This window comes from Xiphophorus couchianus, chromosome 20 (genome assembly GCF_001444195.1).
Source record: "Xiphophorus couchianus chromosome 20, X_couchianus-1.0, whole genome shotgun sequence".
NCBI classification, from domain to species: domain Eukaryota; kingdom Metazoa; phylum Chordata; class Actinopteri; order Cyprinodontiformes; family Poeciliidae; genus Xiphophorus; species Xiphophorus couchianus.
This window is the reverse complement of record NC_040247.1, coordinates 353122-380267: the sequence shown is the minus strand read 5'-3', so window position 1 is coordinate 380267 and position 27146 is coordinate 353122. Positions and strand designations below refer to the sequence as shown.

At 40.5% G+C, this 27146-nt stretch overlaps 2 protein-coding genes and 1 long non-coding RNA gene across 4 annotated transcripts; 2 read left to right on the top strand and 1 right to left on the bottom strand.

The window, feature by feature from the left end:
- Nucleotides 1-702: 702 nt before the first annotated feature.
- Nucleotides 703-23530, top strand: LOC114135533 (uncharacterized). Its single transcript, XR_003593609.1, has 3 exons — nt 703-713; nt 6295-6296; nt 23161-23530. It is a non-coding gene; the product is annotated as an uncharacterized LOC114135533 (long non-coding RNA).
- Nucleotides 13868-16365, top strand: svbp (small vasohibin binding protein). Its single transcript, XM_028002894.1, has 3 exons — nt 13868-14017; nt 15076-15208; nt 15323-16365. The coding sequence occupies exons 2-3, from the start codon at nt 15095-15097 to the stop codon at nt 15407-15409; spliced, it is 201 nt and encodes a 66-aa protein (XP_027858695.1). The 5' UTR covers nt 13868-14017; nt 15076-15094; the 3' UTR covers nt 15410-16365.
- fbxo2 (F-box protein 2) lies at nt 17504-27146 on the bottom strand. Of its 2 annotated transcripts, none has more exons than XM_028002891.1 (7): nt 27037-27146; nt 21806-21904; nt 21220-21286; nt 20169-20295; nt 19249-19341; nt 18066-18201; nt 17504-17947 (listed from the first exon to the last, which is right to left on the bottom strand). In XM_028002891.1, exons 3-7 carry the CDS (start codon nt 21254-21256, stop codon nt 17813-17815), a joined length of 528 nt encoding a protein of 175 aa, XP_027858692.1. In that variant the 5' UTR covers nt 21257-21286; nt 21806-21904; nt 27037-27146; the 3' UTR covers nt 17504-17812. The 2 variants fall into 2 exon arrangements, with proteins under 2 accessions (XP_027858692.1, XP_027858693.1); XM_028002892.1 differs by having other exon boundaries at nt 20169-20290.

The window sequence follows — 27146 nt, the reverse complement described above, 5'->3', positions numbered from 1 at the left end:
CAGGTACAGTTGATATAAAAAGTCTACCAACCCCAGCAGCCCCAGGCACATTTTACCTGACATAAAAAATTTAAACCATAAAAAATTATCTAAGCAGTGTTTGCACCTTCAGTACCACAAACATTGGACTCCTCCAGCTCTCCCCTTTGTCACCAACCTGGTGTGTGGTTTATGTGGACAGGATGTTAAGGTGTACTGTAGTGTGGCTTGGGGAAATCAGGATCTTCTCTTTGCTTTTTGCAGATGATGTAGTTCTGTTGGCTTGTTCAGGCCACATCCTCCAGCGAAAAGGTAGACTGATCCCTATGAGTTGTGGGTCAGTTTCTGCCTCAAGTGAAGGAATTTAAGGATGCATTCACAGCCCTGTTTAGTCTGCTTTAATTGAACTCTAGTTTTTTTGACTAGAAAGTCTGGTTTGTATGGCACAGTGTGAACGTGTAATTGAACTCTTACGCCGATTAAAAAAAGGAGCTCTGATCTGCCAACAAACCTAGGTCTCTGTTCAGTTCAAATGAACTGTGGTGCAGTTTGAATCAATATGTGAATGCCAAGCGAACCGGAGACTGCTCCAAAAGCAGAAGAGGCCTATGGTGCAAGGCATTCTGGGTCAATAAAACCAAAACAAATGCACGAGTTAAACACTAGGAAGAGAAATGCATTGTGGTCTTCTGCCAAAGACATAAGAAAAATCATTTTTAAAAAACTCAATTTTTGTTTACATTTTGAGAAGAAGGAAGTTTCGCTCAGTGTCTTCTTCATACATTTTTATGCAATTTACTTCAGTGGTTCTTGGTGCGGCGCCCCCACTGGCAAAGGGGTGAAGAGATTTTTCAAAGGGCTTGGTTGGTTTGACACAGTTCAGTCTGAACAAGAACCACACCAGCTGAAAATGTAACAACAGTTTCAGTTTTGGTCCCCAGTCGAACCGAGTCTACCAGACTATCGGGTATAAAAACACCAGAAGTCTCATGTTGTCTTGTCTGTGAGTGATGGTGAGATGGAACGGGACACCAGCAGACAGACTGGGGCTTCATCTGCAGTAATGCAAACTCTGCTCTGGTTTGTTGGAATGAAGACAAAGCTGAGCTGAAAAACAAAGCTATTGATACACTGGTCTGTCTAAGTCCCTCACATTGACCAATTAATCAATTAATCAAATAAATAAATCAGATTTTATTTGTGTAGCACCTTTCAGCAACAAGGCATTTCAAAGTGCTTCACATCATAAAAACACAAAAAGTCATAGAACACAGTCAACAACATTACATTTTGTCGTCTTAACGCTTCAGATTATTGTTTGATGTTTCATGATTATGTATCAATAGCAAATCTGAACAGCTGGGTTGTTAGTCTATTTTGAATGGAACTCGGTGTTTCAACTGTTCTGCAGTTTTCTGGAAGTTTGTTCTAGATTTGTGGTGCATAGATGCTGAAAACTGCTTCTTCATGTTTGGTTCTGGTTCTGGGATGCAGAGCAGACTAGAACCAGAAGATCTGAGAGTTCTGGAAGGTTGATACAACAACAGCAGATCTTTAATGTATTGTGATGCTAAGCTGTTCAGTGATTTATAAACTAACAGTATTTTATAGTTTATTCTCTGAGCTACAGGGAGCCAGTGGAGGGACTTTAAAACTTTGTGATGTTCTCTATCCTCCTGGTTTTAGTCAGAACACCAGCAGCAGCATTTTGGATGAGCTGCAGTTGGAGGATTGATTTTTTAGGCAGATCCGTCAGGACACTGTGGCAATAAAAGATAAATGCATGGTTGACTTTCTCTAGATTTTCCTGAGACATTAGTCCTTTAATCCTGGAAATGTTCTTCAGGTGATAGAAGGTCAACTTTGTAACTGTCTTTATGTGGCTCTGGAGGTTCAGGTCAGAGTCCATCACTACTCCTAGGTTTGGGGCCTGATCGTTGGTTTTTAGTTGTAATAACTGAAGCTGTGCATTGACTCTAGATCATTCCTCTTTAGGTCCAAAAATAATAACTGTTTTGTTTCTGTTCAACTGAAGAAAGCTTTGGCACATCCACACATTTATCTGTTTTAAGCATCTATTCAGTGATTGGATGGGTTCAGATTCACCTGGTGACATTGTAATGTAGAGCTGTGTGTCATCCACGTAGTTGTGGTAATTAATCTTATTTCCTGTTATAACCTGAGCTAATAGGAGCATATAGATATTGAATAAGAGGGGTCGTAGGATTGAACCTTGGGGTACCCCACATGTGACTTCTGTCCGCTTTGATGACAAGTTTCCTATTGAAACAAAGAAATCCCTGTTCCTTATGTAAGATATGAACCAGTTGAGGACTGGACCCAAGAGTCCAGTACCAGATCCAGTGTGTGACCTCGATTGTGTGTTGCTTGGTTAAGATATTGAATTAGACCAAGTTTATCAAGAATATCACACAGCTTTTTGGCCACTCTGTCTTGGGATAGTAATCAAAATTGAAAGAAACAAATCTTGGATACAAGCTGCTGAAATGAGCTTTGTCTGTTCGGTGGCTGGATTCAGGATGAGGAAGCTCAAAGTAGAGCCACTGTTTCTTTGCATCAAAAAGAATCAGTTGAGGAGATTCAGGCATCTGATCCCCTTTGGAGGTTTTCCTGGTACGTCCCACTGGAGTGAGACCAGAAGGAAGACCAGAACTTGTAGGTGGAACCAGGTACCCCATTCAGCCTGGAAACACCTTGAGATCCCCCAATTCTAAAAAAAAAAAATTATTTAAAGGAGCAATGTTATTTGTTTTCCAGGCACATAGGGCCATTTTATAGCACAATCAAGTAACTATGTTAACTTCAGTTTTTATAAACATGTTATATCAAATATGACTTCAAGCAAGTTTGACTTTGTAATTTAATGCATTGAAATTGGGTCTGTGTCTCTTTAAAAAAAAGCTCTCTTTCTGACACTCTGTCATGTCTCCTCTATTTTAACAACATTTTTACCAGCGTTGAACAGAAGGAGCTGAGAGGGGTGTTGTGGGGGAGGGCTGCTCTGCTCTGTGAAGCAGAAGCTTAGAAACTGAGGAGCTTCATCTTTGAAGCCGGGGCTCGGTGCTTTGCACAGCTGAATGATTGCTATGGGAGACTAAAGGATTTCTCAAACATGCATGAAAGAATCAAAACAACACTCACGGTATGCTTTTTTATGAGGACATAACATTATAACAGGAGGTAAATGGTGAACAAGTCCATTTTTTCATAATACTGCCACTTTAAAGAGTTAACTAATCTATACAGAAAAGCTGATATTGTTAGATAATACATCCCAACATAATTCATGGTATTTAGTCACATGACTTGTATTATTGCCTTGTTACCAACAGTGTATGAAATTCAAGTTGCACACGGATTCTCCAATGTTCCAAAGAAAAGAGTGGTTGTTGGTTGTAATCCACAATCGTTGAGCAATATTTCTGACCACAGGGTCGCAGTGTGCCTGGCCCCATGGTGGAAAACACTTCTCACTGAATGGAGTGTGTGTTCACAGTCCAGCTATCTATATATGTAAGTGAGAGAGACTATTGTACCTGTATACAATAGTTATATAACTACCAGAGGCCCAGTCCACACAGCCACTGTCTGGATGTGGGTGTATATAGATGCATGTGCCAAAAATACGAGTGAGATCCTGAGAATGATGGTATTGTTTACCGTCCTCCTGCTGGGTGAACAGGGAAACCTAAACCTAACCGGGTTTTAAGCTTCTGCAGTCTATTCCAGACAGAAAATTGGGACGTTTGGGGTCCAAATTACACTTGGTGAGAGAACGCGCCTTTGTTTCCTGCCACATGTACAGTGCGTTGAGTCTGTGTCGTAGTAGAGTTTTAATGGCTGTATGCTTTTCTCTGGTTTAGCCAGCTGTAGGAGAGCAGTGTGGCTGCGACAGACTCTTATGTGTATAATATCAACCTTATGAAAACGAAAGTGGTGTCAGAAACACAGGCACTGATGCTGTCTGAAAGGCACTTCTTTCATCCGATCAGACAATCGGTTTTTAAATTCCATAATTTAAATGATGTCTTATGTGTTGTCTGAATTTATTATTATTTTATTAACATTTCCTGAGCTTTCTACACACCTGTCACCTTAAAAACACAACTCAATACAATGTCATATGACTGACCATTTAATCAATTATTTATTTAGTCCAATTCACAACAAAGGTCTCAATGCATTTTACACAAAATAATTTCAGTTTAATCACAAAAAAATCCTAATTGATCCGAGTCAAGCAGTGCAGTGTACTCAATCAGTTATTAAAATTAGATTAAAAAGTTTCTATGGAAACCCGACAGATTGTGTCAAGTCATTGTCATGGATTTGTTTTCTGTCTTCTCCGACCTGACATCCATAAATAAAAACAAGTATTTTACACTCATTGCACATAATTGCCCTTACCAGCCTCCTATTTAGTAAACATAGCCCAAGGTGTGTGTTTAAATTAATCCCATTAAGTCTGAAGGCTGCAGAGGACGGTCAGAGAACCTCCATAGACAAGAGCAGGTCAGTGGTGAAGGTGAGGAGAAGTTTAAAGACTGAAGTTGTAAAATATTTTTCTGAACTTTGGACATCACACCCAGGCTTGTTCACAGGCAGCATTACTGAGACATGGTCGTCCACATCAGCTGATAAGTCAGGCGAGGAGAACATAAATCAGAAAATGAATAGAAATAGAAACATGTGATCGTTTTTAATTTTGCTTTGGCCAAATTAATGCATGTTTTGTGGGTCACATCACAATTTTGCTCTCCTTTTCGTCTATCACATGACATCATCCGAAAATAGATTGAAGTAATATATTTTATTTGGATTAAAACTTTGCAATTTAAGCTAACATCATGATCTTCTTTGTCTCCCTGCAGCCAATCAGCACCAAGGAAAATGAAGTTTGCTCCTGGATTGGCTGCAGCCAATAGCGTGTCAAGTAGCATTGCTCTTCAGTGTTTCAGTTTCCCATGGAGCATTTTCTTCAGACGATTTCAGATATGGCTGTGGTGGTTGTACAGTGGTGGGGGTGCTACACATCTGCAGTAGCTACAAACATTGATGTGGCCTTCGCGGGGTCAAATCCCAGCTCGTTGACCTTTGCTCTGATGGCCTTGCCACATGTCAATTCTATTTCAATTTGGAGAGACTCACACACAGAAGAAAGTAGCAGTTAAAAAGATTTGGTACAAGGTACAATGGTACAAGTTCTTTGGCGCCCGGACCCAGCAGAAGACCATGAGCCGAGGATCACCGTGAGCAGGAGGTCTGCTCGGCGAGCTCGGGAGAGTCTTCCCCCCCAGGGTCCGAAACTGGTGGTGGAGCGGAGCTTGGAGATAGGAGAGCACGGAGGGATCCTGGAGGACGTCCATCATGATGAAGGTGGAGATGGGGAGGAGGTGGGTCAAAGCACGGCTGACGAGCAGGAAGACCCCAGGGTCGCTTGACCTTTTAAAGGCGTTCTTGAACGACGACTGGCTGGAGCGGCGTGGAGCTCCAGTCCGGATTGGCTGCGGCCGGACGTGGTGATTAGATGATGAGGAGAAGCTGGGTCGAGTCTCCCAGCTTGAATTTTTGCCAAGGCTCCATTTCAATCTGGAGAGACTCACACAGAGAAGAAAGTAGCAGTTAAAAATATCTAATGGTACAAGTTCTTTGGCGCTCAGACCCGGCAGAAGACCGTGAGCCGAGGATCGCCGTGAGCAGGAGGTCTGCTCGGCGAGCTCGGGATAGTATTTCCCCCAAAAGAGGGAGCCGGGCCGAGGCCTGGCTGACCTGCAGTCGGACGACTGATAGGCGCGCCACGTTGGTAGGGCCAGTCTGATGAGACTGATAGGCGTGGGTTGGGGCCTGCAGTCTGCCAAAACTGATAGGCGTCAGTCGGGGTCTGCAGCTTGGTGAGACTGATAGGCGTCAGTCGGGGTCTGGAGTCTGACGAGATGGTGGATGAAAGGCATGATTGATCTGGAGGGAGAGCGTCCTTTATTGATAGCTTGAACCATGGCGGCATTGTCACAGCGAGCCGAGATACGCATTCTGCTCCAAAGACAGCCCCAAAGGCAGCATGCTATGGCGATAGGGACTATTTCATAAAAAGCCGAGGACTCGGACTGGGGAAAAGTGGGGGGCCACTTCCCAGCGAACCATTTTCCTTTGAAGAAGCCCCCAAAACCGGAAGACAGGGCCGCGTCTGTAAAATACTGAAGCGAGTCGGCTGAAAGGATGACGTCATTATAGAAGAATGAGATGCCGTTCCAGTCAGAAAGTAGCTTCGGCCAGAACGCGAGGTCTGAGCAGCAGCCGTCATCCAAGACGATGCGGTCTAATAGTGAGGGGACCAGTTGGCCAGATCGAGTAGGCACGAGATAAAGGACCGGCTCTGGGGGATTATTCGCATGGCAAAGTTAAGGTGGCCCAGCAGTGAGAGAAGCTGGCATTTAGAGACTATCGATACTGAGACGAAAGAGCGGGAGACTTCTCGGATTCGGGACAGTTTATCCGCGGGCAGCGAAGCGACCATGGAGACTGAATCGAGTGTAATCCCCAGAAATTTGAGCGATGTAGCAGGGCCGATTGTTGTCTCAGCAGAAAGAGGAACGCCTACTCAGATGAAAAGCTGGCGAAGTGCAGACAGTGATGGACCGGGCGAGGCGGTGGGGGGTTGACGAGGAGAAAGTCGTCGAGGAGGTGAAGGACCGCGGGTACTCTAGAGACGTTGAGAAGTATCCAGCACAGCGCTTCGGAGAGGTTGTCGAACAGACTGGGACTACTCCTGCAGCTGAAACTAAGCCTTACGGTGAAATAGAAGGAGCCTTTCCACTTGGCACCTAGGAGATGCCAGTCGGAGGGGTGTACCGGCATTACTTTAAAAGCATAGGTGATCTCAGCTTTAGCGAGGCAGGCGCCCTGCCCTCTTGCTTTAATAAGTGAGATGGCATGATCGACCGAAGAGTAACGGAGAGAAAAGGGGGGTTTTGGAATGGGGGGGCAGGGGCGGAGGCGGCTAAAGGGATTGTGGGGCAGAGCGCGCTCTGGTGGCCGACTGCGGTACATGTGAGGCATGATGAGGCCTGAGTGAACATGATCAGCAGTTCTGTGTCCAGGACCGACCAGTCCCTGCAGATGCCGGATTGGGACAGGGTTGTCGCAGCTTTGGGGGCGAACGCTTTATGATATTGGTAAAATAGAGATCTGTTGCATTTGAGATTAAGATCGGCAATGAGAGAGAGATACGAGTCGAGTTCTGTGCGGAGGTCTGGATAAACTGAGCATATGACGTCGCGATAGACGCTGAAGGCAGCCAGAAACTCTCCAATGGAGAGATTCTTCGACAGGCGGGGATCGCTGGATTTAAAGATAGCGGTGAGTCCATCTGTCGAGGAGACACGCTGATCCACTTCAGGAGACGGAAGAATGAGAGAAACGAGGTTCGCGTATTGTCCTTGCAGGATCTTAGATCGCAGTTTGGGAGAGATGAGAGCATAGGAGCGGCCTAACGGTAATGAGGAGACACAACGGTGTGTTCAGGAGGTTTGTGAGGCAAAGACGGGGAGCGAATGGATACGTCTTACCTGAGACTCGTCCAGGGAGGGAGTTGGCCAGAGTGAATTCGATCGGCTCTGCCTGCGCATGGGGAAGAGCGCTGGTGGGAGCCAGTGGTTGAGTTGGCGCGGTGAGGGAGCGCTCTTGGAGCCGATTTGCGAGGGAGGAGACGGTGTGCTGGAGGAGGTTCACTGAAAAGATGAGAGCCGAGGTAAGGCGGTGCGAATCGGGAGAAGGCTGAAGAACCGGATCGACAGGAAAGAGGTTGGGGGAGGCAAATGGATCGTCTGAATCGGAATTAGATGTGATCGAGAGCGAATCAGCGGACTAATCAAAGCACGGCTGACGAGCAGGAAGACCCCAGGGTAGCTTAAACTTTTAAAGGCGTCCTTGGACAACGATTGGCTGGAGCGGCGTGGAGCTCCGGTCTGGGTTGGCTGCGGCCAGGCGTGGTGATTAGATGATGAGGAGAAGCTGGGTCAAGTCTCCCAGCTTGAATTTTCGCCAAGGCTCCATTAGAACAGATGAAATTCTAAAAAAAAAAAAAAAAAAAAAAAAGCAATAAATATGCACTACAAAAAATATGTTAGAGGAAATTTTCTGGGAATTATCCAAAGTTCCACTGAAAAATCCTCAAAAAATGTACGTAAACTGAACTGCAAGTAGGTCCAACATACACAGAGGTTCAGGGGTTCCTGAACACTGTAAATGGAGCTGCTGCTGAAAAAATGAGTAAAGTTTTTACATGTAAAGGAATTAAATAAATAAAGTTTGTCAAACTTTATTTATGTTTGCTGAACATGACAACTTAATAAACCGAGTATATTTACTTGGAGAGGCTCAAGTTGGTTCACCTGCTTTTTTTTCCTCAGTGAAGGCCAAATGGTTGCTGATTTTATTTAGTGCTGAATCCTTGAAAGGGTTCAGAATTGTTTTCTTTTTAGGTTCTTATGAAACAGCCATGTATCTTTTTTCATCCCCCTTCACAAGTCGTTGTGAAAAAGTTGAAATTTTGGAAAAGAAGTTGAAACGTATGATTATATTCTAATTATACTGACGTGTTTTTTTAAAAGAGCATCATTTGATTACTCATGCAAAAACAAAACAATACACATTATCGCTTTACGGGTTACCATTAAACTCCTGTGATTTAGAAAGACATTTTGAATTCATATTTTAGCTGGTCCTCCATGTTTACAGCCCTGTCTCTGCATGTTTATGTGTGTGTATGAATGAGTCCAAGCTTGGCGAAAGTAAACACCGTGGTGTGTTTGGCGGATCGTTGGCGTTTAGAGGTCTGCTAAGTGGCACCTTGTCGCGGCCAAAACAAACAAAAGCGGCCTGTACGTGTGTGCGTGGGTCGCGAGGCGCGTCGGAGCGCGCTCGTGACAGCAAGCGTGTTGCTGCTAAGTGCCAGCGCGAGTCGGCCAAACCAAATAGGCTTAATGAGAAGCAGCTCCTGGGACAGAGAGGGAGAAGTGAGAGTGAGAGGCAGAGACGGGTGAAAGCCGGCCAGGCCAAACACACTGACCCCGCTGTCTCCTAGGGCGGACTTAAAGGACCCTCTGTTCCCCTTCTGTCCTCCTCCTGTGCAGCACCACCATCACCCTCATCAGCCTAACCCCGCGCTCCTCCTCGCTCCTCTTCCTGTGCCCGACTCTCGCCGATGCCGAGGAGTAAGACGGAGTCGTGTAGGAGGTGAGCGATGGCAATTAGAGGAACATTTCTGGCTGTGTGTGAGGAAACACAGGTTGGTTATGCTGAACAAGTATGTCCACACAGATGCGCAGGCAGCTGCGCATTTCAGCCTTGACCCCTTGTGGCACAAAAGCATTTTACTTATCCTGAGGCAAGACACAGATTTTAGCAGTAACAACTGATTTGAGGGAGTAAAAAAAGGTGTTGGCAAGTTAGAATTTCCTGAAAAGGCAAAATTTCTGTCCTGACTTTCCCAAAATAGATATGTTCAAGAGGCATTCAATTAGGGAGGTATGAAATAGACCTTAGAGTTTCTGAGAGTTGTGGGCTCTATCACTTTTTTATGTATAAATTTAAGGATCTCTACTTTCTACAGTTCACACCACAAACATTACAATAAAATCATGCTTTTACAAATATTACAAAAAAAACAACTTAAGACACAAACAAAATCAAAACACAAAATTCAAATCAACTGCCCCAATAATTGTAATATTTTACAAACATTATAAATGGACATCACAAAATAACATCAAACACACAATTAAATTAAATCAAAACAGGAAATTTCAGCAATTTCAAAGACAGACTAAAAACCAACAATAACAATTTTTACTTTGAGTACAAATTCATCCATTTCATCAGTTCAATGTTATTTCGTTTTCTGTTGCAGTGATTGAAGTTGGAGATATTATATTTAGAGACGTTACTGAACATATACAAAACTTAAGTTAGGCAGAATCCAGCAGTCTGTGAAGGAGAATGGGGAGCCTGATTAGCCACAGGGGACAGGTGGTTGATTGGGAACTGGGTGCAGCTGGGAGGGGAGACCAGTGAGGCAGGCTGAGGGAAGGAGAACAGTGAGCATGACAGGAGCTGAGGAAACTCTGGTTTGGCTGTTACCAAACCCTTTAAAATCTGATGGCTAGTCTTTCCCCCTTGGTGCTGTGAACACATCTGTAGCTCCTGATATCTTGCCATTTGACATTGACTAGACTACAAGGAAAATTGGGATTTTTCAGGTCTATAGATTTACACCTTAACTTCATTGTATGGACTTTGTTCATACTTAAGGTTTTGACATTATTGGAACATTTATGGGTAATAGTTATAGATTATCGACTTGCATTGATAATAAAATGTGACTAGAATTTAATTTTAGGAAATTTTCATGAATTTCTCAAAACTTTGAGGACTACTGGCTCTTGATATTTACTACCATTCTTTAAAATAATTCCTACCATAAAATTTGGATTGGAACTTATTTCCTGGACTTTTATTTGGTGAACATGAGACTTGAGTTACATTTTTTCTGACCTCCTTCCTTTACGTCTGAAGACACGGCTGAGATGCTTTGCAGCAACTTGTTGCCCCCGCAGCTCAGTGGTTGAAGAACAGTTGCAACAGTTTAGAGGGAGGTTGATTAGGGTTAAGAAGGCATAAGATCAGAAAACTGAAACCTCTAAAAGCTAACATGCGATCAGTGTGTGTGTGTGCTGTGGGGTCTAGTGTAGTATATGCATGTATATGACCTCTTCTTGTTAGGTCACATCCTGTTCATATCGTTCTTTTTTTTTTCTGGTTGCTGTGTGATGTTTGCTTTGGCGGCTCCAGGTCTTTTGGGGCTTATGTTTGCAAAGAAAAAAGTCGAACTGTGTGCATGTCTTGGCTTTACATACTGTATGGGTGTACAGTAAGTGTGTGTTTGTATGTGCCACCAGTTATTTTAGGCACATTCGCCATGATCATTTATTTTTATTCCTGAAAGACTTTGTGTGTATGGATATGTACAGGTCTACAGGGATTTGTACAAAGTGTGCTTTGGTCTCTGTGTGTGTGTGTGTGGGGGGGGCATGTGTGTGTGTGTGTTTTGGCAGGGGGCTGGTGAGTGGGGTTAGGAGGTTGTCGTCAGTTTGTATGTTCAGGTCTGCTGGTGTGAAGGAGCAGTCAGAACTGGACTCACCCCTGGAGAGCGAGCTTAATTTAAAGAACAAGGCTCCTAACTATAACTTAGCATCTAACAATAACAGGTTAGTATAGAAAAGTAAAGTCTATTTTAATAATCCTAATCATTTTGAACATTTCTTAAATCTTTCTTTGTCAATACAGATTGTAGATTTTTCTCCTGCATCACATTACTCATTTAGGCATTGATAGACAGGTTTTCTTGTTGTGTATATCACATCTTTCAGCCCTTCACATTTGAAACATATTTTGACACCAGTGGACGTCTGTATGAGGAAGTATTTTCTAAATTACATGGGATATACTGTACATAAAGTGCTATAAAATGGTACTATATGCCCAGAACATAATAAGTAACTCTTCATTTTCTCACAAAAGTTGTTGCCACAGCGACGATCTGAGCTCTGCAAAGATGGCATCTTGTTTTTTTGGAATAATGTTTTCCATCTCACTGGCAGTAAGTTATACCCCTGATTGGATAAATGGTCTTTAATGATGAAGCAGCTCAAATAGACCAGAGCTGTTTTCAAAAGAACCTCTCAACACAACAACACATGGACTTAAAGTGTGGAAACATATGAACTATACAGCACAACCACTGTGACATGTAGACGGCGCATTCATTTAAGCCTCCAGATCAGCCCTGTAGCTGCAGCTCTGCTGGCTGACAGCGTGCGCAGGTCCCTTAGCTTCAGCTGCAGGCCTACAGGAAGCTGGAAGCTTCCAGGTAATTCTGGCTAAGAGACTCCCACATCTCATGAAGATACATTTTAAATCACTGCACAAAAACTCAGACATTTTTAGTGCTTCTTGAAAATGGATAACTCATTTTCAGTTTGATTTTCCCACAAATTATTTGGAAAAAGACCACTGGAAAAGGTATGTAGAAAAAGCAAAAGAAACTAAAAGAAAACATTTCTCGGAAGATGTTGCAAATAACTCACAAGTAAAGAGGCTTGGCATAAAATAATATCATGTTTCATCCTTCTTACAAATGTTCTTAAATTAATTGCTTTTACAATGGATGGGTGGATAGATGGATGTAACTTTCGCTCAGTCATCACTGTGGCTGTTTGCGTTTTTTTACTCCCCAGAAACAGCCTGTCAGTCAAAACGACGTGGTTAGCACCGTGACGTCTTTCAGCCGGGTTTTCTCTGGGTGGCGACGGCCATGATGGCTTTTCTGACTTCCCAGTTTGTTCACTCGTGCCACTCAAGTGAACTGAAAAGTTTATTTTATGTAGAACCTACACATCATTCCCAGGTTTCTGTGGACCGCTTGTCCAATTCGTTTAAATGGAAGTTAGGGGATTTTTATGAAACTGCATGAACTGCAGAATATGAAAAGGAAATAAAAATAGGTTTTGTGATACCGAAATAAAGTGTAAATAAAGCATGTTTGACTCCTTCCATTTATCCTGTGGTGTGTTTTGGGGCAGCATGGCCAGCTGTTGTCTGCCGAGTTCGGCACCAGTTCTTGGGAGGATATTGTTCCAAAATAGAGCCACTGGCCGAGAAATCCAGGTAAACCGTTTGGTGTGCCGTTCGATTATTCTCTATGGTGTGGAGAGAAGAGAAGCGCATTTCAAACCTCCATCTTAGCAGCAGATGCTGTAAGGTTGTTTGGCACAAGAGGACAATTTGCTCACTTCATACACGAGGGTGTTTGGTTATTCTGTGTTGCCATTGGTGGCTGTTTTGGTTTCAGCAGTGGTGAATGTTTCTTGGACCACCATCACACTCACTCACCACCCAGCTGATGTATGCGCTGAGAAGGCTTCATGAGGGGGTCTGCACATCATGCACCCCGGTCCGCTTATCAGCTGACTTTTCTGATTCAAAAATGAATTCAAGAGCTAAACTAGCAGTTCATTTCACTAGACGCCTTTGTAAGTATTTTCTTTTTATTATGTGCCATGTCACATACAAGTATTAGACTGGGATTCAAAGATGATCTGTAATACAAGGGCGACATCTGGTGGTCAGACCTATTGGTTCTCCCTGATCAAAACACAAGAGAAAGTAGTGATAGCAGTTAGTTATGGCAAAAAAGTGGATTTAAGATCTTTTTGTAGACAATAGAAACGATGTTGTTAAGAAGATGAACAGAAATAATATTCTATACAACAATCCCCAAAGTGGGTTGGAAAGAGTAGTCTAGCTAAACTCAACCAGGTATTCTCTTTATCCTTCTTTATCTACTCTATTCTTATCTGTCTCTGTCCATTTAAACTTTCTCTTCCTTTCTTTTTCTTTTCCAGTGTCTTCTACGTCTCTGTGTTCATTGCATTTGAAATAAACCGAAAGCAATTGCGTTGGCGTTCTATAGCTTTATTATTAGCAATTGCTTTGAGTGTAATAATCTTTTCTTGGTGGAACTTGGGGGCAAAGAAGCCTCCTTGATAAATATTGATCAAATTTGTTATTATAACACTTTAGTTTACCAGTTTGCTAATAAGAGACTGATTTCAGTCATGGGGTAGCGGCGTCACGTCTAAATATTTTTTTCCTACGTTTTGATGCTAAAGCACTTTATATTTGCTGTATAAAAATCAAAAAGTTAATTTTCATAACAAAAAATAGAGGTTTTCAAAGTTAGAAAAACACAATATTTAAAAATTAAACCTAAAAAAATAGAAGGTCAAGAAAATTCCTGACCGGAACTAATGAGCTTTATACAGCTGAACACGGGTTTGTTTATTTGTGACACAGAGAACAGCTGTTCTGTCTGCTAGTAGCCTCCCACAGCCAGTTTTAATTCTCAGTGCTAATGAAAGCCTCCTTGTATTGCTTCATTTGACTTCGACTCATATCGCAGGTGAGTTTACCACGATCAGAATGCTAATGTTGCTAATATTTGAGACGTCAGCGTGTAAAACCAAACCGATAGCAGGCTAATGTTAGCTGAACTGACTAATACGCTAACTTTAACGACTAATAGACTATTTAGGCGTAGAACAACCTGCCCCGATAAATATTCTCACTTAACATTAATATTGGTAGTTGCTTTGACTTCAGAGTAACATGTTGCTATGGGAACGTGTAGTTTTCACATACGTCTGTTTATTAGCTTCGAATTAATTAGTTATGCTCCAAAAGCACCTGGACTTTAAGTTAACGGCGTTGCGTTGATGCGCAGGTGCAACGCCTTCAAAAGTATTCACACCTCTTGAAGTTCTTTGTCCAATTAGAGCTGCTACTTTAAGTGTATTTTAGAGTAGTGCATAAATGAACCCCTGTCAGTTTTTGTTTTGTAGAAGCACCTTTAGCTGCAGCTACATCTTCAAGTGTTTGGGTTTATGTCTTTACCTGCTCTTTTTTTGACTGAGCCATTTTCACATGAATCTGGAACAAACTTCCAGAAAACTGTAAAACAGCTGAAAGACTGACTTCCTTTAAATCTCGACTAAAAACCCACCTGTTTAGAGTTGTATTTGAAACGTAATCAATTACAAATTTAATGATGGCACTTGACTTAATGTCGTGTTTTGATTGTTGATTCTATGTTGCATGACTTTGTGTTTTTGTGTTTGTTATGATGTAAAGCACTTTGCTGCTGAATTGTGCCATGCAAATAAAATTTGATTTGATGAATATGCTTTTGTGGCTGTATGTTTGAGGATGGTGTGAACCTCAGCTGCATTTTCAAGTTCAATTGGTTGCTCTTAAATTAAAAGAAATGGAGGTGAACATATATGCATGTCACACTTTTTAGAATTTATTTTAAACAAAAGAACATTTGAAATATTAGTGTAACGTAATGCGATGTGGAAAAACCTTTGGAAGCACAGTAGAACCTTCTTCTGACTACATTTATCAATCTGTCCCCCTGTCAAGATTTTTCAGGTTAAAAGTTTCTCTCTTGGACTTTTTCAGGTGGAATTAAAGCGACGCCATGGAGCCGGCCTGCCGCAAGGACAGACCAAAGCTGAACTCGACTCCGACCAGAGGAGACAGAGCCAAGCAGAAGTCTGCACAGCAGGAGGCCAAACAGCGACAGAGAGCAGAGGTATCCCATCCTCACTGCAAATTTAAACTGTAGATACTCAAATGATGTTTTGGTTGGTCTTCTGGGCTCTTTTCCTTTTTTACTCCTACTTGTGTCTGCTTCTCTTATTTTCAGATATATGCATTGAACAAGGTGATGACAGAGTTGGAGCAGCAGCAGTTTGAGACCTTTTGCAAACAGATGCAGTCGCAAGGAGAATAACAGCAGTAGCTCCTCTTCCGCCTTCCACGTGGATCCGTTTCTGTTATTCTACCCAAATTGAACTTTGCATCAAAATGATGATTGAATAACCTAAATAACAGATTAAAAATAATAAATATCTGTGTTTTTGGACTCGTATGTCTGTGTATACAATAATTTAGCAGCAAGAAGAGGCATTGAATGGAAAATGTTGGTTATTTGATTAACATAGTTTTGCATTAAAATGGGATTAATTACAAACTCTTCAATGAACGCGATTAATCCCACCACTGCTTAAAACAAATGACATGCTGCTTTAGAGCAGTTGATATATTTCCGATCAATAAATTTTTTTTGTTGTATTTTTACATTTGTTTTATTAACTTAAAACGTAAACTGAGTTAAAGCATTTAACTGGGTCGACATTTGAAGTTCCTGGAAGTCGAAGAGAACAGTGGAACTGTCTCCTTCCTGTAGTTTGAAGCGATTCTCCCAGGTTGAGTTAACTCTATCAGAAGTTTCAACAGTAAAAGAAATGTAATTTTCTGTTTCATTTTGTTGTCACAGAACATTTTGTTCCAATGTTTCGGACTGTGCTAAAGCCCGTCGATGCAAACGTGCCGGGTAAAACCACCTAGTATTTTTTGCAGAATATACATTTTCTTTTAAATAGTTATCAAATTATTTAAGATCAGGTTAATAATTTGATGCGATATTACTTAAAGCAGAGAGACCTTTACCTCTCAGAGCTTCTACTTTTGATCAGCTTATTTTGTTTAGAATCAGTAAGTGATGTCTTCAGACTCCTGAGAGTATTAACTACTGTCTGCAAACTTCTAACATCCAAAGGCTGTAAAACCTTAAAAAATGTTTCAAAAAGGTTTTCACTATTTGATTGGCATGTGTTGTTACAAACTTTGTACTATAAAGATTAATAGTTGCTGTTGTACGTATGTTCTGTTTTGATTTAATGAAAAGGTTTGTTCGAATGTGTGATATTTTATGAACTTTGTTTCTTGCTAACATTTTAGATGATTTTATAGGAGTATTTTGGAAATGAAAACATGTTTTCAGATTTTTTTTTGCAAAGTATAATATCCAAATATTAACTATAGCATCAAACATGCTCAAAGATGACACATGTTCTCGGTATTGTAATGAAAGGTCCACCTTCAAATGGGAAAATATTTTCAGCAATTTTTTTTGTTGTCAAAAAATTGCTGACACTTCTCTTGGTGTATAAACTCCAGGTCTTTTCAAGATCTGTGAAGTAGTGTGTTCCCAGCGTCACTAATTACAACCGTATAGTTGGTTGGATGACATGTTCTCTGCAGTTTATTCAAATTGAAAATTCACTAAGTAACATTAAGGATTAATTTAATACTAAATTAATTGGAATATTTCAAAATTTAAAAAAATTAAATGTAAAAATTCTCTCAAATCAACTTGTCAGTGATCCTTTTTATAGGGCCTATTTCAAGAAGGTGACATTTTTGAACAAAATATGTTGAAATTAAACTCCAGTTATTGATGTCTAACATAGAAAAATGTATATATTCAGATTAAAGTCATTTCCAAACCCACTAACAACCGCACACGAAATAAAGAATGTTTGAAAACGCTCAACGTGAGTTACAAAAATGACAGTCAGCCCAGTCTGAATCTAATCTTCATTTAAAAAATTCAGTTTATATTTTAAATTGTGTCGTTTTCATTTAATGAGGAAGCAGAACAGAAATATAGTCAATTAGAATTCTGACTATATATCCTATAACATTATTGTTTGGTTAATTTGGCTCTTTAATCTACCTTTGGGTGTGGTTGTGTGTGAGCTCGGATTCCCATCTGTTTGGTTGTTTTTTTCTCTTAACCTAAGAATATAAAAAGAAAAGTTGCCACAGTTGATGCTCTTTTTCTCATTAGTTGTTAGCAACTCGCTACTACAGGCGCTTTCAGTGCTGCGGGGGTCTTCATTTCATGGTAACATCATTTATCTTCTTTCTCACAGTTGAGCTCTATTTTGTGTAGGTCCAACACATAAAATCCTACTGAAGTCCATGTGGCTGGAAGTAATTCAATGCCATGAATAATAAATCACCAGTGCATGTCAACACATTCTGGATTGCATGCAATAGTTTATTTTACTACTGTGATTAATATTTAAAGGATTGCTGATTAGTGCAAAGAGTAGTTAGAGGCTAATTTAAGGTTAGTCCAGCAAGCTTTGGGTTGAATATATAAAGGTTAGTAAAGTGAAGGTGCCTATTTGTGTGAACGTTAGTTTCTTGAACCAAAAGATTTCAAACAGCTGCTTTGAAAATACTGCAATTGCTACAGTATTTAAAATAAACTAAGATTAATAAATGAATGTTTTATTCTTGGCTATACTTGTTTCCATCCTCCTCTTCTCGTTTCTCCTCTGGTTCAGACGTCAAGCGTCACAGAGCTCCCAGTGACCCGAACTCCAAACCAGCCTTCCCAGTAACTGGTGTCACATCCTCCATGTTCGAATGAGATGAAACGCATTCCAGGGCCGTAGTCATAAAACGTATGAGTGACCTGGAGATGAACAAGGGAAGGGAAAGCAGACTGCTGGTTGTATAGTTGGTTGGATAATATGTTCACTGCAAGATGTGTTGGTTTTATTTTCCTATTAGAGACGAAAGCATCTGAAAACCTGTCTCCATGAGGAGTCTGCCTCGGGGTCCAGAGTCTCCGGATCATGAATGTATTCCTGCAGAACCTCTTTATTCTCATCCAGCAGACAGGATGTCATCTGATAGGTGCAGCCGCAGTCGGTCCTGCCACAGAACCTGCAGGATGACATCACAAGCTGTGTTTCCACTGATGATAAAATTATGTAATTGGAATTACAAAAATAAATTTGCTTAATGAAAGCTTGACAACTTGGGGTGGGGGCGTGGGGGAAATCATGCTTATTAACCATTTTGATATGTGTGTATTTTGCAAAATTGCAATGGAAACCATTTTTTTTCTAGTCACACCAGTTTGTATGCAGCAGCAAAGTGTTTATTTGTGGGCTCTGGCCACTTTGGACAATGTGCAGCTGGATCCACCAGGGCTCTCAAAGCCATCTCACCAGCCTCCTGAACACCTCGCTGGTGAGATGTTCAGGGCACATCCCAACAGAAGGAGATCCAGAGGAAGTCCAGACTATGACTTTGTTTCTGGGATGAACTGGGAACGCCTTGGGAACGCCTTGGGACTCCCCAGCCACTTTGGATTCTCCAAGTGGCTGGGGAGAGGAAAGTCCATGTCTCTCAGTTTAGGCTGCTGCCTCCGCAACCCGACCCCCAGATAGTTGGAAGATCTACCTGTATTCAACTGGTGCGGCTCGCTTTCACATTGGAATCTGTCAAATGATCCAGACTAATTGAAAAACTTCATCTCCTGTGGTGGTTCTGTACCAAGATCTACTGAAGGAAACAACACAAAAACCTCAGAAAAAGACCAGCACAACTTCCTTCTTCACAAAAGCTAATCAAAATGGAGATTTTGACAGTTGTAGGATTTTTTTAGTCTTTGGTATAAATGCTGGACTGTTGTATTTATTCCAGACCCAGAATGGCCTGCGCTATACTTTGCTTCCTGCTTTTGGATCGGTCACTAGTCCACTTGCATCCACATATGCATTCGAACCGAATCCAGACCGAGGTTTTTAGGCAGACCAGAGTTTGGATTTTTTTGGTCTGCATCAAAGTTGGATTGAGCATTCAGACCTCACCAAACAAACCGGACTTTCTTGACTAACTAGAATTTGATTAAAGCTGACTAAACAGGGCTGGTGTGATTGCATCCTGATGCAAAGCGTCTGTCTTACCTGTATGTTCAAGTCTTACCAGTCTTTCACTGTGACAGGAGGCTGAGCGTCCAGCTGCTCTGGGCTGTAACCCTCCTCTATCAGGTCGATCACCTGCCTTTTTAGGCAAAGCCTAGGATAATGCATGGGGACGATTGTTAGCAGTTAGCTAAATCAGGTTCAGTGGTGGGCACCGCTAACTCAAACATTAGTTGCTCTAACCTTAATGCAGTCATCATAAACATGAGTTCTGCTTACACTAAAGAATAACACCAATACAGTATTTAGCAGAAGCTCATGCTAAAGCACTAACTTCCATTCAAATTATAACTGCCATTGAAAGACTACACTAATTTAATTTTGACATTATAATTGATATGTTCTATATTGCTCATAGACATTGTATCCATGTCTATGTCTTGGATGCTGACTGTGTTGTACTTTGTTTTTGTTTGTTTCTTTTTTTAAATAAAGTTATTGGACAAAATAAAACTCGAGGAAAGAAAACGGAAGTGCTGCACAAACTGTCTTCACCCACTTCATAGTAAGAGTATGTGAATTAACTTCTAACTACTTAAAAAATAGTCGACAATCAAAACTTCAACACAGATCTTAAACTTTCAAATGAAAGTTTAAAAAACATCTAAGTAAATTAGCGCCTTAGTATTTATCCGGAAAAAATGAATTCAAGGGAAGCTAAGTACGATAAACATTTTCAAAGTTAGCAAAAGTGCTAAAGCTCTTAGCGAAGAAACAGCTCCACTGAGTGCATTTGCAGATGAGTGAAAGTTTGTCCACCGCTGATGAGAATTATAGAATCAGAGTTCAGGTGGTGCATGAGACATTAGGCGTATTAAAGCTGGTGCTAAAGACAGACAGGTCTGAATGGTAGCGTAACAGGTTTATTTACATGTGGTATAATTGTCTTATACTGTAACACAAATGATAACAACCACTCACTCAAAGGAAGTCACAAAATATTTGGTCACTTCTTCAGTGCAGAAGTCATGACCACAGTCTCCTGGCATGTCCTCCACTTTCCACTGGTTCCCACCGTTTTCTGTCAGCTCCCAGGATTCCAGCTGCTCTAGAAGGGAAATTCAGTCTCAAATGGCTAATTGTAGCACTATGTAGCTTATCTCTAAATCTAGAATTAATCTTTCAATCTCAAGACACCAGAGCTTACTTGTTCACTTTCAGCCAAAATACAATTGGCCATCATGTAAAGGTTATTTAAAACATGTATGTTTTGGAGGTCTGATTACATATTAGTCACAACCAGTACGTCACATTCCTCAGAGTAAATTTCACTCACTAATTCAAATTGCTTTGTGGGTTAATTGGTCCGGTGTTGATGTCCAAGATAAAAACTTCAAATATATATTTTTTTAATTATTAGTTTTTTTAGCTCATAGCTAAAGACATACAATATGTACAATGCTGAATCTGTACATCTTGTACAGATTTATCATTTATTTCTAAATGATAAATCTTGTACAATGCTAATGATGTTGATGCTATGTGATGCTTAGCTCTCATTAAACATATTGACTGATGATAATTGATAGTACGAATCATCTTTAGACTATCTTGAGATTTGGGGGAATTTGGTGACATTGTGTCACTCTGGAAGTGAACATTGAAACTTCTGCTAAAACTGCAAAGTATCAGATTTTTATATGGACCTTTAAAGAAATATACATCACATGTAGTGAAAACTCTTTAAAAGTTGACACACCAAAAAGGTTCACCACGACACTGTTTTGTATGAAGCTTATAAACTGTAGTTCCTCAAGGCTCTGTTCTTGGATCTTTTCCGTGTAGAGCCAACAGTACTGCCTCGTTGCTCAGATTGTATTATGTTACAATATATGCTACTATGCTTATGCTAATGACACACAACTCTAAATGTCTGTGTCACCACAACCCCTTATAGTCTAGTGTTGACTCCTTTATACATTATTGGTACAGTTTGGACCTGCATAAGAGAAGAAACAAAAAGACATCTCACCATTTCCACAGGGATTCCTTAGCAGGTTTCTAGCCATGGTTACAGGGTAAATATGGGTTTTCAAGGCCTGCAAAGAAAAATATATTAGATCACTAGCTAAACATGTCTTCTTGGTTTGTTGTTTATGAGGAGTCTGCCGCGCAGACAGATTTCAAAAACAAATGTCTGGTACTCTGATTCAGCACACAGCAGACAAAAAGCAAACGGGCAAAAGCCGAGGTATTTGGTTTCTGAATAGGAGGCATCACATAGGATCACCCAGGGTTTCAACAGATCAATCTCTGTAGGACAAACAACTGGGGGGTGGCATCCCCAAAATACCAAATCAGGTCCACACTTTGATGAACCAGTCATGCAAAATATAATTTATCTACTACCCTGTCAAAAATCAAGGTTGTATTAAACATTAGTGTCCACTATACAGTAAGTTTGCTTGGCTTTTTTACAGTTCAAAACAAGGATAGAAAAAATGCTGAGTCATCTGCCACTGCAAACTCAGAGAAAGCAGTCCATTCACATGATCAGTATGCATAAATATTAAGCTCTACTTTATCTAACTGCACAAACTATGACGTGCGTTACTCACGGCTAGAAGATGACAAACGCTTTTCTGGTTCCTCTGGATCCTTTAGTTTTCCTCTGCAGAGCAGCAGCCTCAGCAGAGAGGCTTTTATACACTGCAAATCTGCACACAGGGAGAGAGAGGTGCGGAGGAGCAAAAACAGAAACACTAGAGCTGCATGAAGTGACAGTCAGCAGCATTCAGCAGACAGCCACATGTATACACTCAGCACTAATGTAAGAGCCGACACAGCTGCTGCAGCAGAACAATCCAAGACCTGGATTAATGTTATAGCAGATGTTCTGCGAGCCTGAAAAGCTCAACCGAAACACATTAGAGAGCAAATTTATCGACCTTCATTCATAATTCACGTTCTGCATCATGAAGCGATCTCCACCGTCTCTTTTTCAGATCCAGACGAAAGTGAGGTCAGAAACAGGAAGTAGCTCTCAACTTCCTCCCTATTAATCCAATGTTGTTTGAAGCAAAGCTGAAAATAACAATATGCCATTCAACATTACACTGTAAAACATTGCAGGTGTGATTAGAAGTTGCACTCAAACTTACCATGACTGTCACAATAATTATTGCCTTTTAATATATATTTTTGGAACTAACGCTTTGTTGGGTGGACTTATTATATAACACATAAAGAACTTGCTTAAAAAAGTGTTTGAATTTTTTTCTATTTTCTAATTTGTTGTTTTGCTTTGTAAAAGTTTGAGTCATCATTGCATCTACTTTGATAAAATGGACCAGTACCCAGGGGCGATTCTAGGATCTGACCGTAAGGGGTGCTTAGCCCCCAGTAAGGCTAAGAAGATATTTGTTGGTGCAGTTTTCTACATCTAGACATTCACAAACAAAATTAAGAGACATGTTGTCAGTAATTCATGGGATAAAAGAACAATGTTCATTTTACTCAAACATATACTTATAGAGAAACTTTACATTTTTTCCAGAGGTGTACATACTCAGTTTGAAACAGAATCTCAAGATTACATCATACCTGCCAACATCTGCTAACATTAATGAGACACAAGCAGCTGTGGAGAGACACGGTCCTAGTGTGATCTGCTCTCCCAGAAATTAAAATAAAATCTACTCAAAACTGCATTTCCAGTCATTTGAAGAACATTTTACTAAATGCATAGGATTAATAAACCTAAAACCAGTTTACTATCAAGGTAGAAGTTCAGGTTAATGACTAGTGAAAACTAGTCATTAACCTGAACTTTATTTGAAAATCATTCTTAGAAATTGCATTACCCTTATTTTTGTCTGAACGTTATGCAGCTGTTGGCCTTTTTTCTTTAAACAAGAATGAATGTCCATCTATGGAAAAGTAGACATGATGAGTCGGGGTTTTAATATTTCAGTTCACAGTTCATGAAGTGGGCCTGTCATAGTTTCAGTACCAAACACCTTTCTATTCACAGACACAGAAACAATCTATCATTCTGCACTGTTCTTTAGTTTTACCTTATTTAAATGACTCCAGAGAGATTTGGGAAATTAAGTACAAAACAACATAACAGTCACTAATCAAACTTCAAAAAAGACCAATAAGAGTAATTAACAAGTCTAAGACCAGGATCAGACTAACCCATTATTTATCCAAATATTTTGCACATATATAACATTTTGTACAGAACTACAAAATACTATTCAAATAAATAAAGCCAATGCTGTACACAATTTCCTTCAAAAATATAAAAATAATTCTAAATTAATTAAGTACTGCATTGCCCATTGCAAAAAATCACAAAGCATTATAATTTGCATTGCAAATTGCCATCTGAATAAAGGCACTGATGATACAAGTCTGACCTCTTATAGCTGGTTAAAAAATATATATATATAATGGTCTTTATTGTTTTCTTTAGAGGCTGGTTATAGAGGGGGCAGTATACTCAGTGTTTTATGGAGACACCTAAAAAAGAATTAAACAAAAACACAGCAATATTTCATTATTTAACAATGTGAACCAAAGAGTCACTTGTGTCTCTGAAGATTCAGGCTGCAGATCCTGATTTAGTAGATTGAAAGTGTGATCCTATCTTCATATAGCAGTTAAAACAGAAGTACCATAATGTTTAGTTCATTAAATAAATTTTTATAAAAAATAATTTTAATGTATTTTGATAATACCTTAAAATAAAATTGTGAAGGTTTAAAACAATATCTACCACTGAATATTTAAAAAAGACATTTATTTAGTAGAATTTCTTCAGAACCCCTCACGGCCCCCGTCTAGAACCGGCCCTGGCCTACAGGTCTGGATCTGGTGCATTTGTGCTTAGCATGTTTTTTCTTCATTGATAGGAAGTCAGATTATCCAAACTGGTAAACCACATTAATACAATATTAGTGAAGAAATACATTAAATGACCACTGAACAAATTATTCATAAAATACAGTATATCAAAATTTTTGAATAAAACACACAGAAAGTAATATAATGTAGGAAATAATTATATATTTACTGTTAATTTATTAGTATGATTTGTTCTTTAAATGGCCACTTATTTTGGCTAATGCTATTATTTATTAAATATCATCCAAACTCAACATCCTAAGCAAAGAATCAAACCACAATAGTCAACTAAAATCACAATAAGAAACTGAATCAATAATAACTAAATATTTTGTACCATATCAGCGTCAGGAGATGATTGAGGATGAAGAGACACTGATTTCTGGTTCTTTAGGTTTTAGCGGGTCTGCAGTTCCTCTAATGATCCATTCTGTCTGATATATAGACTGCGCCACGACGGACACATTTTTTTTTGTCTTCCGATGTCCACAGTATCCATCCTCTCTGAAGTTGTTCAGTTTATAATTCGCGTCTTTTCACTCACGTCTGTTTTTTAAAGCGTTTTTGCTTCTAAGGACATGGAATCGGGTCGAGGACGTTTAAAATAGACGCGGGTTGATAGCAGCTCACTGCGGCTGCGTAGTGTCCGTCTCTAGGCAACCGGGACGTTCAGCGTCTGTCCGTAGAGTTCAGGGGGTCCTTTAGCTCCCGCCACGACAATAGTGATGTGTCGGTCGCGAACGATCCGGCTCTAAGAGCCGGCTCTTTGAAGTGAACGATTGGAACCGGCTCCACAATGGGAGCCGTTTTAGGATCCTATTTGGGAGCTGGGTTTTCTTCTACAGTATATCGCTGTCTCTCCGCCTCCCAGTCGTTGTGCTTGTGCTCTGCAAGTGCCAGAGCCGATAGTTTTTCCCCACATCGGTTTTTTTTTGTCCTGCGGTGCCTCGCTGTCTCTTCTCCCCCTTCTTCCTCTTCTTGCGCGTTTTGCTCTTCTGCCAGCGCTAGAGCGGAGAGGTTTTTTTCCCTCGGTCAGTCCACTGCCCTCATGTCAAGCGTGTGCTCCACACATCTGACCAATCACACATAGTTTCAATTAATAATTTGGCGGGAAAACACTGAAAAAAAGTTTATCTCCACTTTTTTTTGTGGAAACGGCAGGCAATTGGCCAAGCTGTATAGCGTTTGTCGGCAGGTGTTTATGTACAGACACTCACTCAGCGTCAAGAAGCACAGAAAGAAGGGGAGTCAGTGTGAGAACTGAATAGGTGAAAATAAATGAGTGACAGAAAACGGAGCAAGATTTGGACTCATTTTAATGCTACATCAAGCTCCAGGGTAGAGTGCAGACTGTGCAAAGTCAGCATTTCCTATCGTGCAGGCTCGACAAACAACCTGCAAAGGCACATGCGGACATCACACGCATCGGTATTGCTATAGCATTGTTATGCGGCATTTTTACTCATCATAAGTGCTTAACAATGTCAATAATGAAACAAAATATTATAAAATTAGGTTTAAGCTATTAATGAATTAATAATGTCAAAAATATATATGGGGAGCCGAAAGAGCCGGCTCTCCACAGTAAAAAGAGCCATTAGAGCCGCATCTCGAAAAGGAGCCGAAAATCCCATCACTTGCAGCTTCATCACATCATCCAGACGTTAAACCAGACAGATAAGCCCCGCCCACTCCCTGAAGGCGCTGTCCAATCAGAATCCAGAACGCCCCGCCACCCATAGAAACCGTCTGCTTCACATTTCTGGATCCTCAATTACTTTATTACTGGTAAATATTTTCTGACTGGAAAAATACTTCATTGTTAAGAGCAGGAAAAATGAAGACTTCCTGAAAAGGTGAGAGTGATGGCTTTCTGGAAAATCCCGTTGTAATGTAAAATATGACAGATTGCTGGATAAAATAAATTTATAGTTGTTCATTTTTTGGTGTCTCAATCATACAATCACACATAACCATTGAGAGTTTGGAAACGGATGCTTTTTATTTGCCAAAGTTACTTGGGAGGAACCAAACATTTCAGCTTCCTGAAATAATCAGTCCCCCCTCCATAACATGGGAACAGAGAACCAACACACGCATTATTAAGTCTGTTTGTAACATTTGAATGTTAATTATTTTTCCCTAAAATTGATCATTGAGAGAAGCAGGACTGGATCATCACACAGATGTTTGTATTTACGCTGCTGAACGAACAAGTTAGTGATAATCCTGTAAAGGGGAAAAACACGACACAGACACGACATTACTCCTTTCTCTTCCAGTGTTATTATGTTATTTCAAGAACAGTTTTAAACATTACATTGTCACATACTGAGTGCTGAACATTGTACACAAACATTGTGGTTATAGCCACTCAGTAATAAGAAATGTAGCACAAGACGCAGCTGGCCAGAAATCTAACGTGATTATAACTCTTAAGAAATCTCAAGTTATCGCAGAGACCACAAACACTCCCTGCTCATTCGACAAATGTAATGAACCAAGTACACCTCGCTGCAGCAAACAGAAAGGGGCGGGGACGGACCGCTGTCAGTCTCATACCTTATATGGAAATGGGACTATTGCATTCCGGAAATGAAGGGGGCGCTAGTGACACTATTTCCTGTACCAACCGTGTTCAAGTGGGAGCATATAAATATTGAATAAGAGGGGTCCTAGGATCGAACCTTGGGGTACCCCACATGTGACCTTTGACCTCTTTGATGAGAAGTTTCCAATTGAAACAAAGAAATCCTTGTTCTTTATGTATTATTCAAACCAGTTAAGCACTGGACCGGAGAGTCCAACCCAACTCTCCAGTCGATTCAGTAATATGTCATGGTCAACAGTGTCAAAAGCTGCACTGAGGTCCAACAGTGACCCTAAATACAGCTTTAAACCTGTATTTAAGCTTGACAGTGATAAGTCAGAATTTTACCTGTAAAGGACAAAAACGAAAGCAGATACGACACGACACGGACACGACGTTACTCCTTTCGCTTCCAGTGTTATTATGGAGGAGCAGCAGCAACGCGGTCCACTACATCG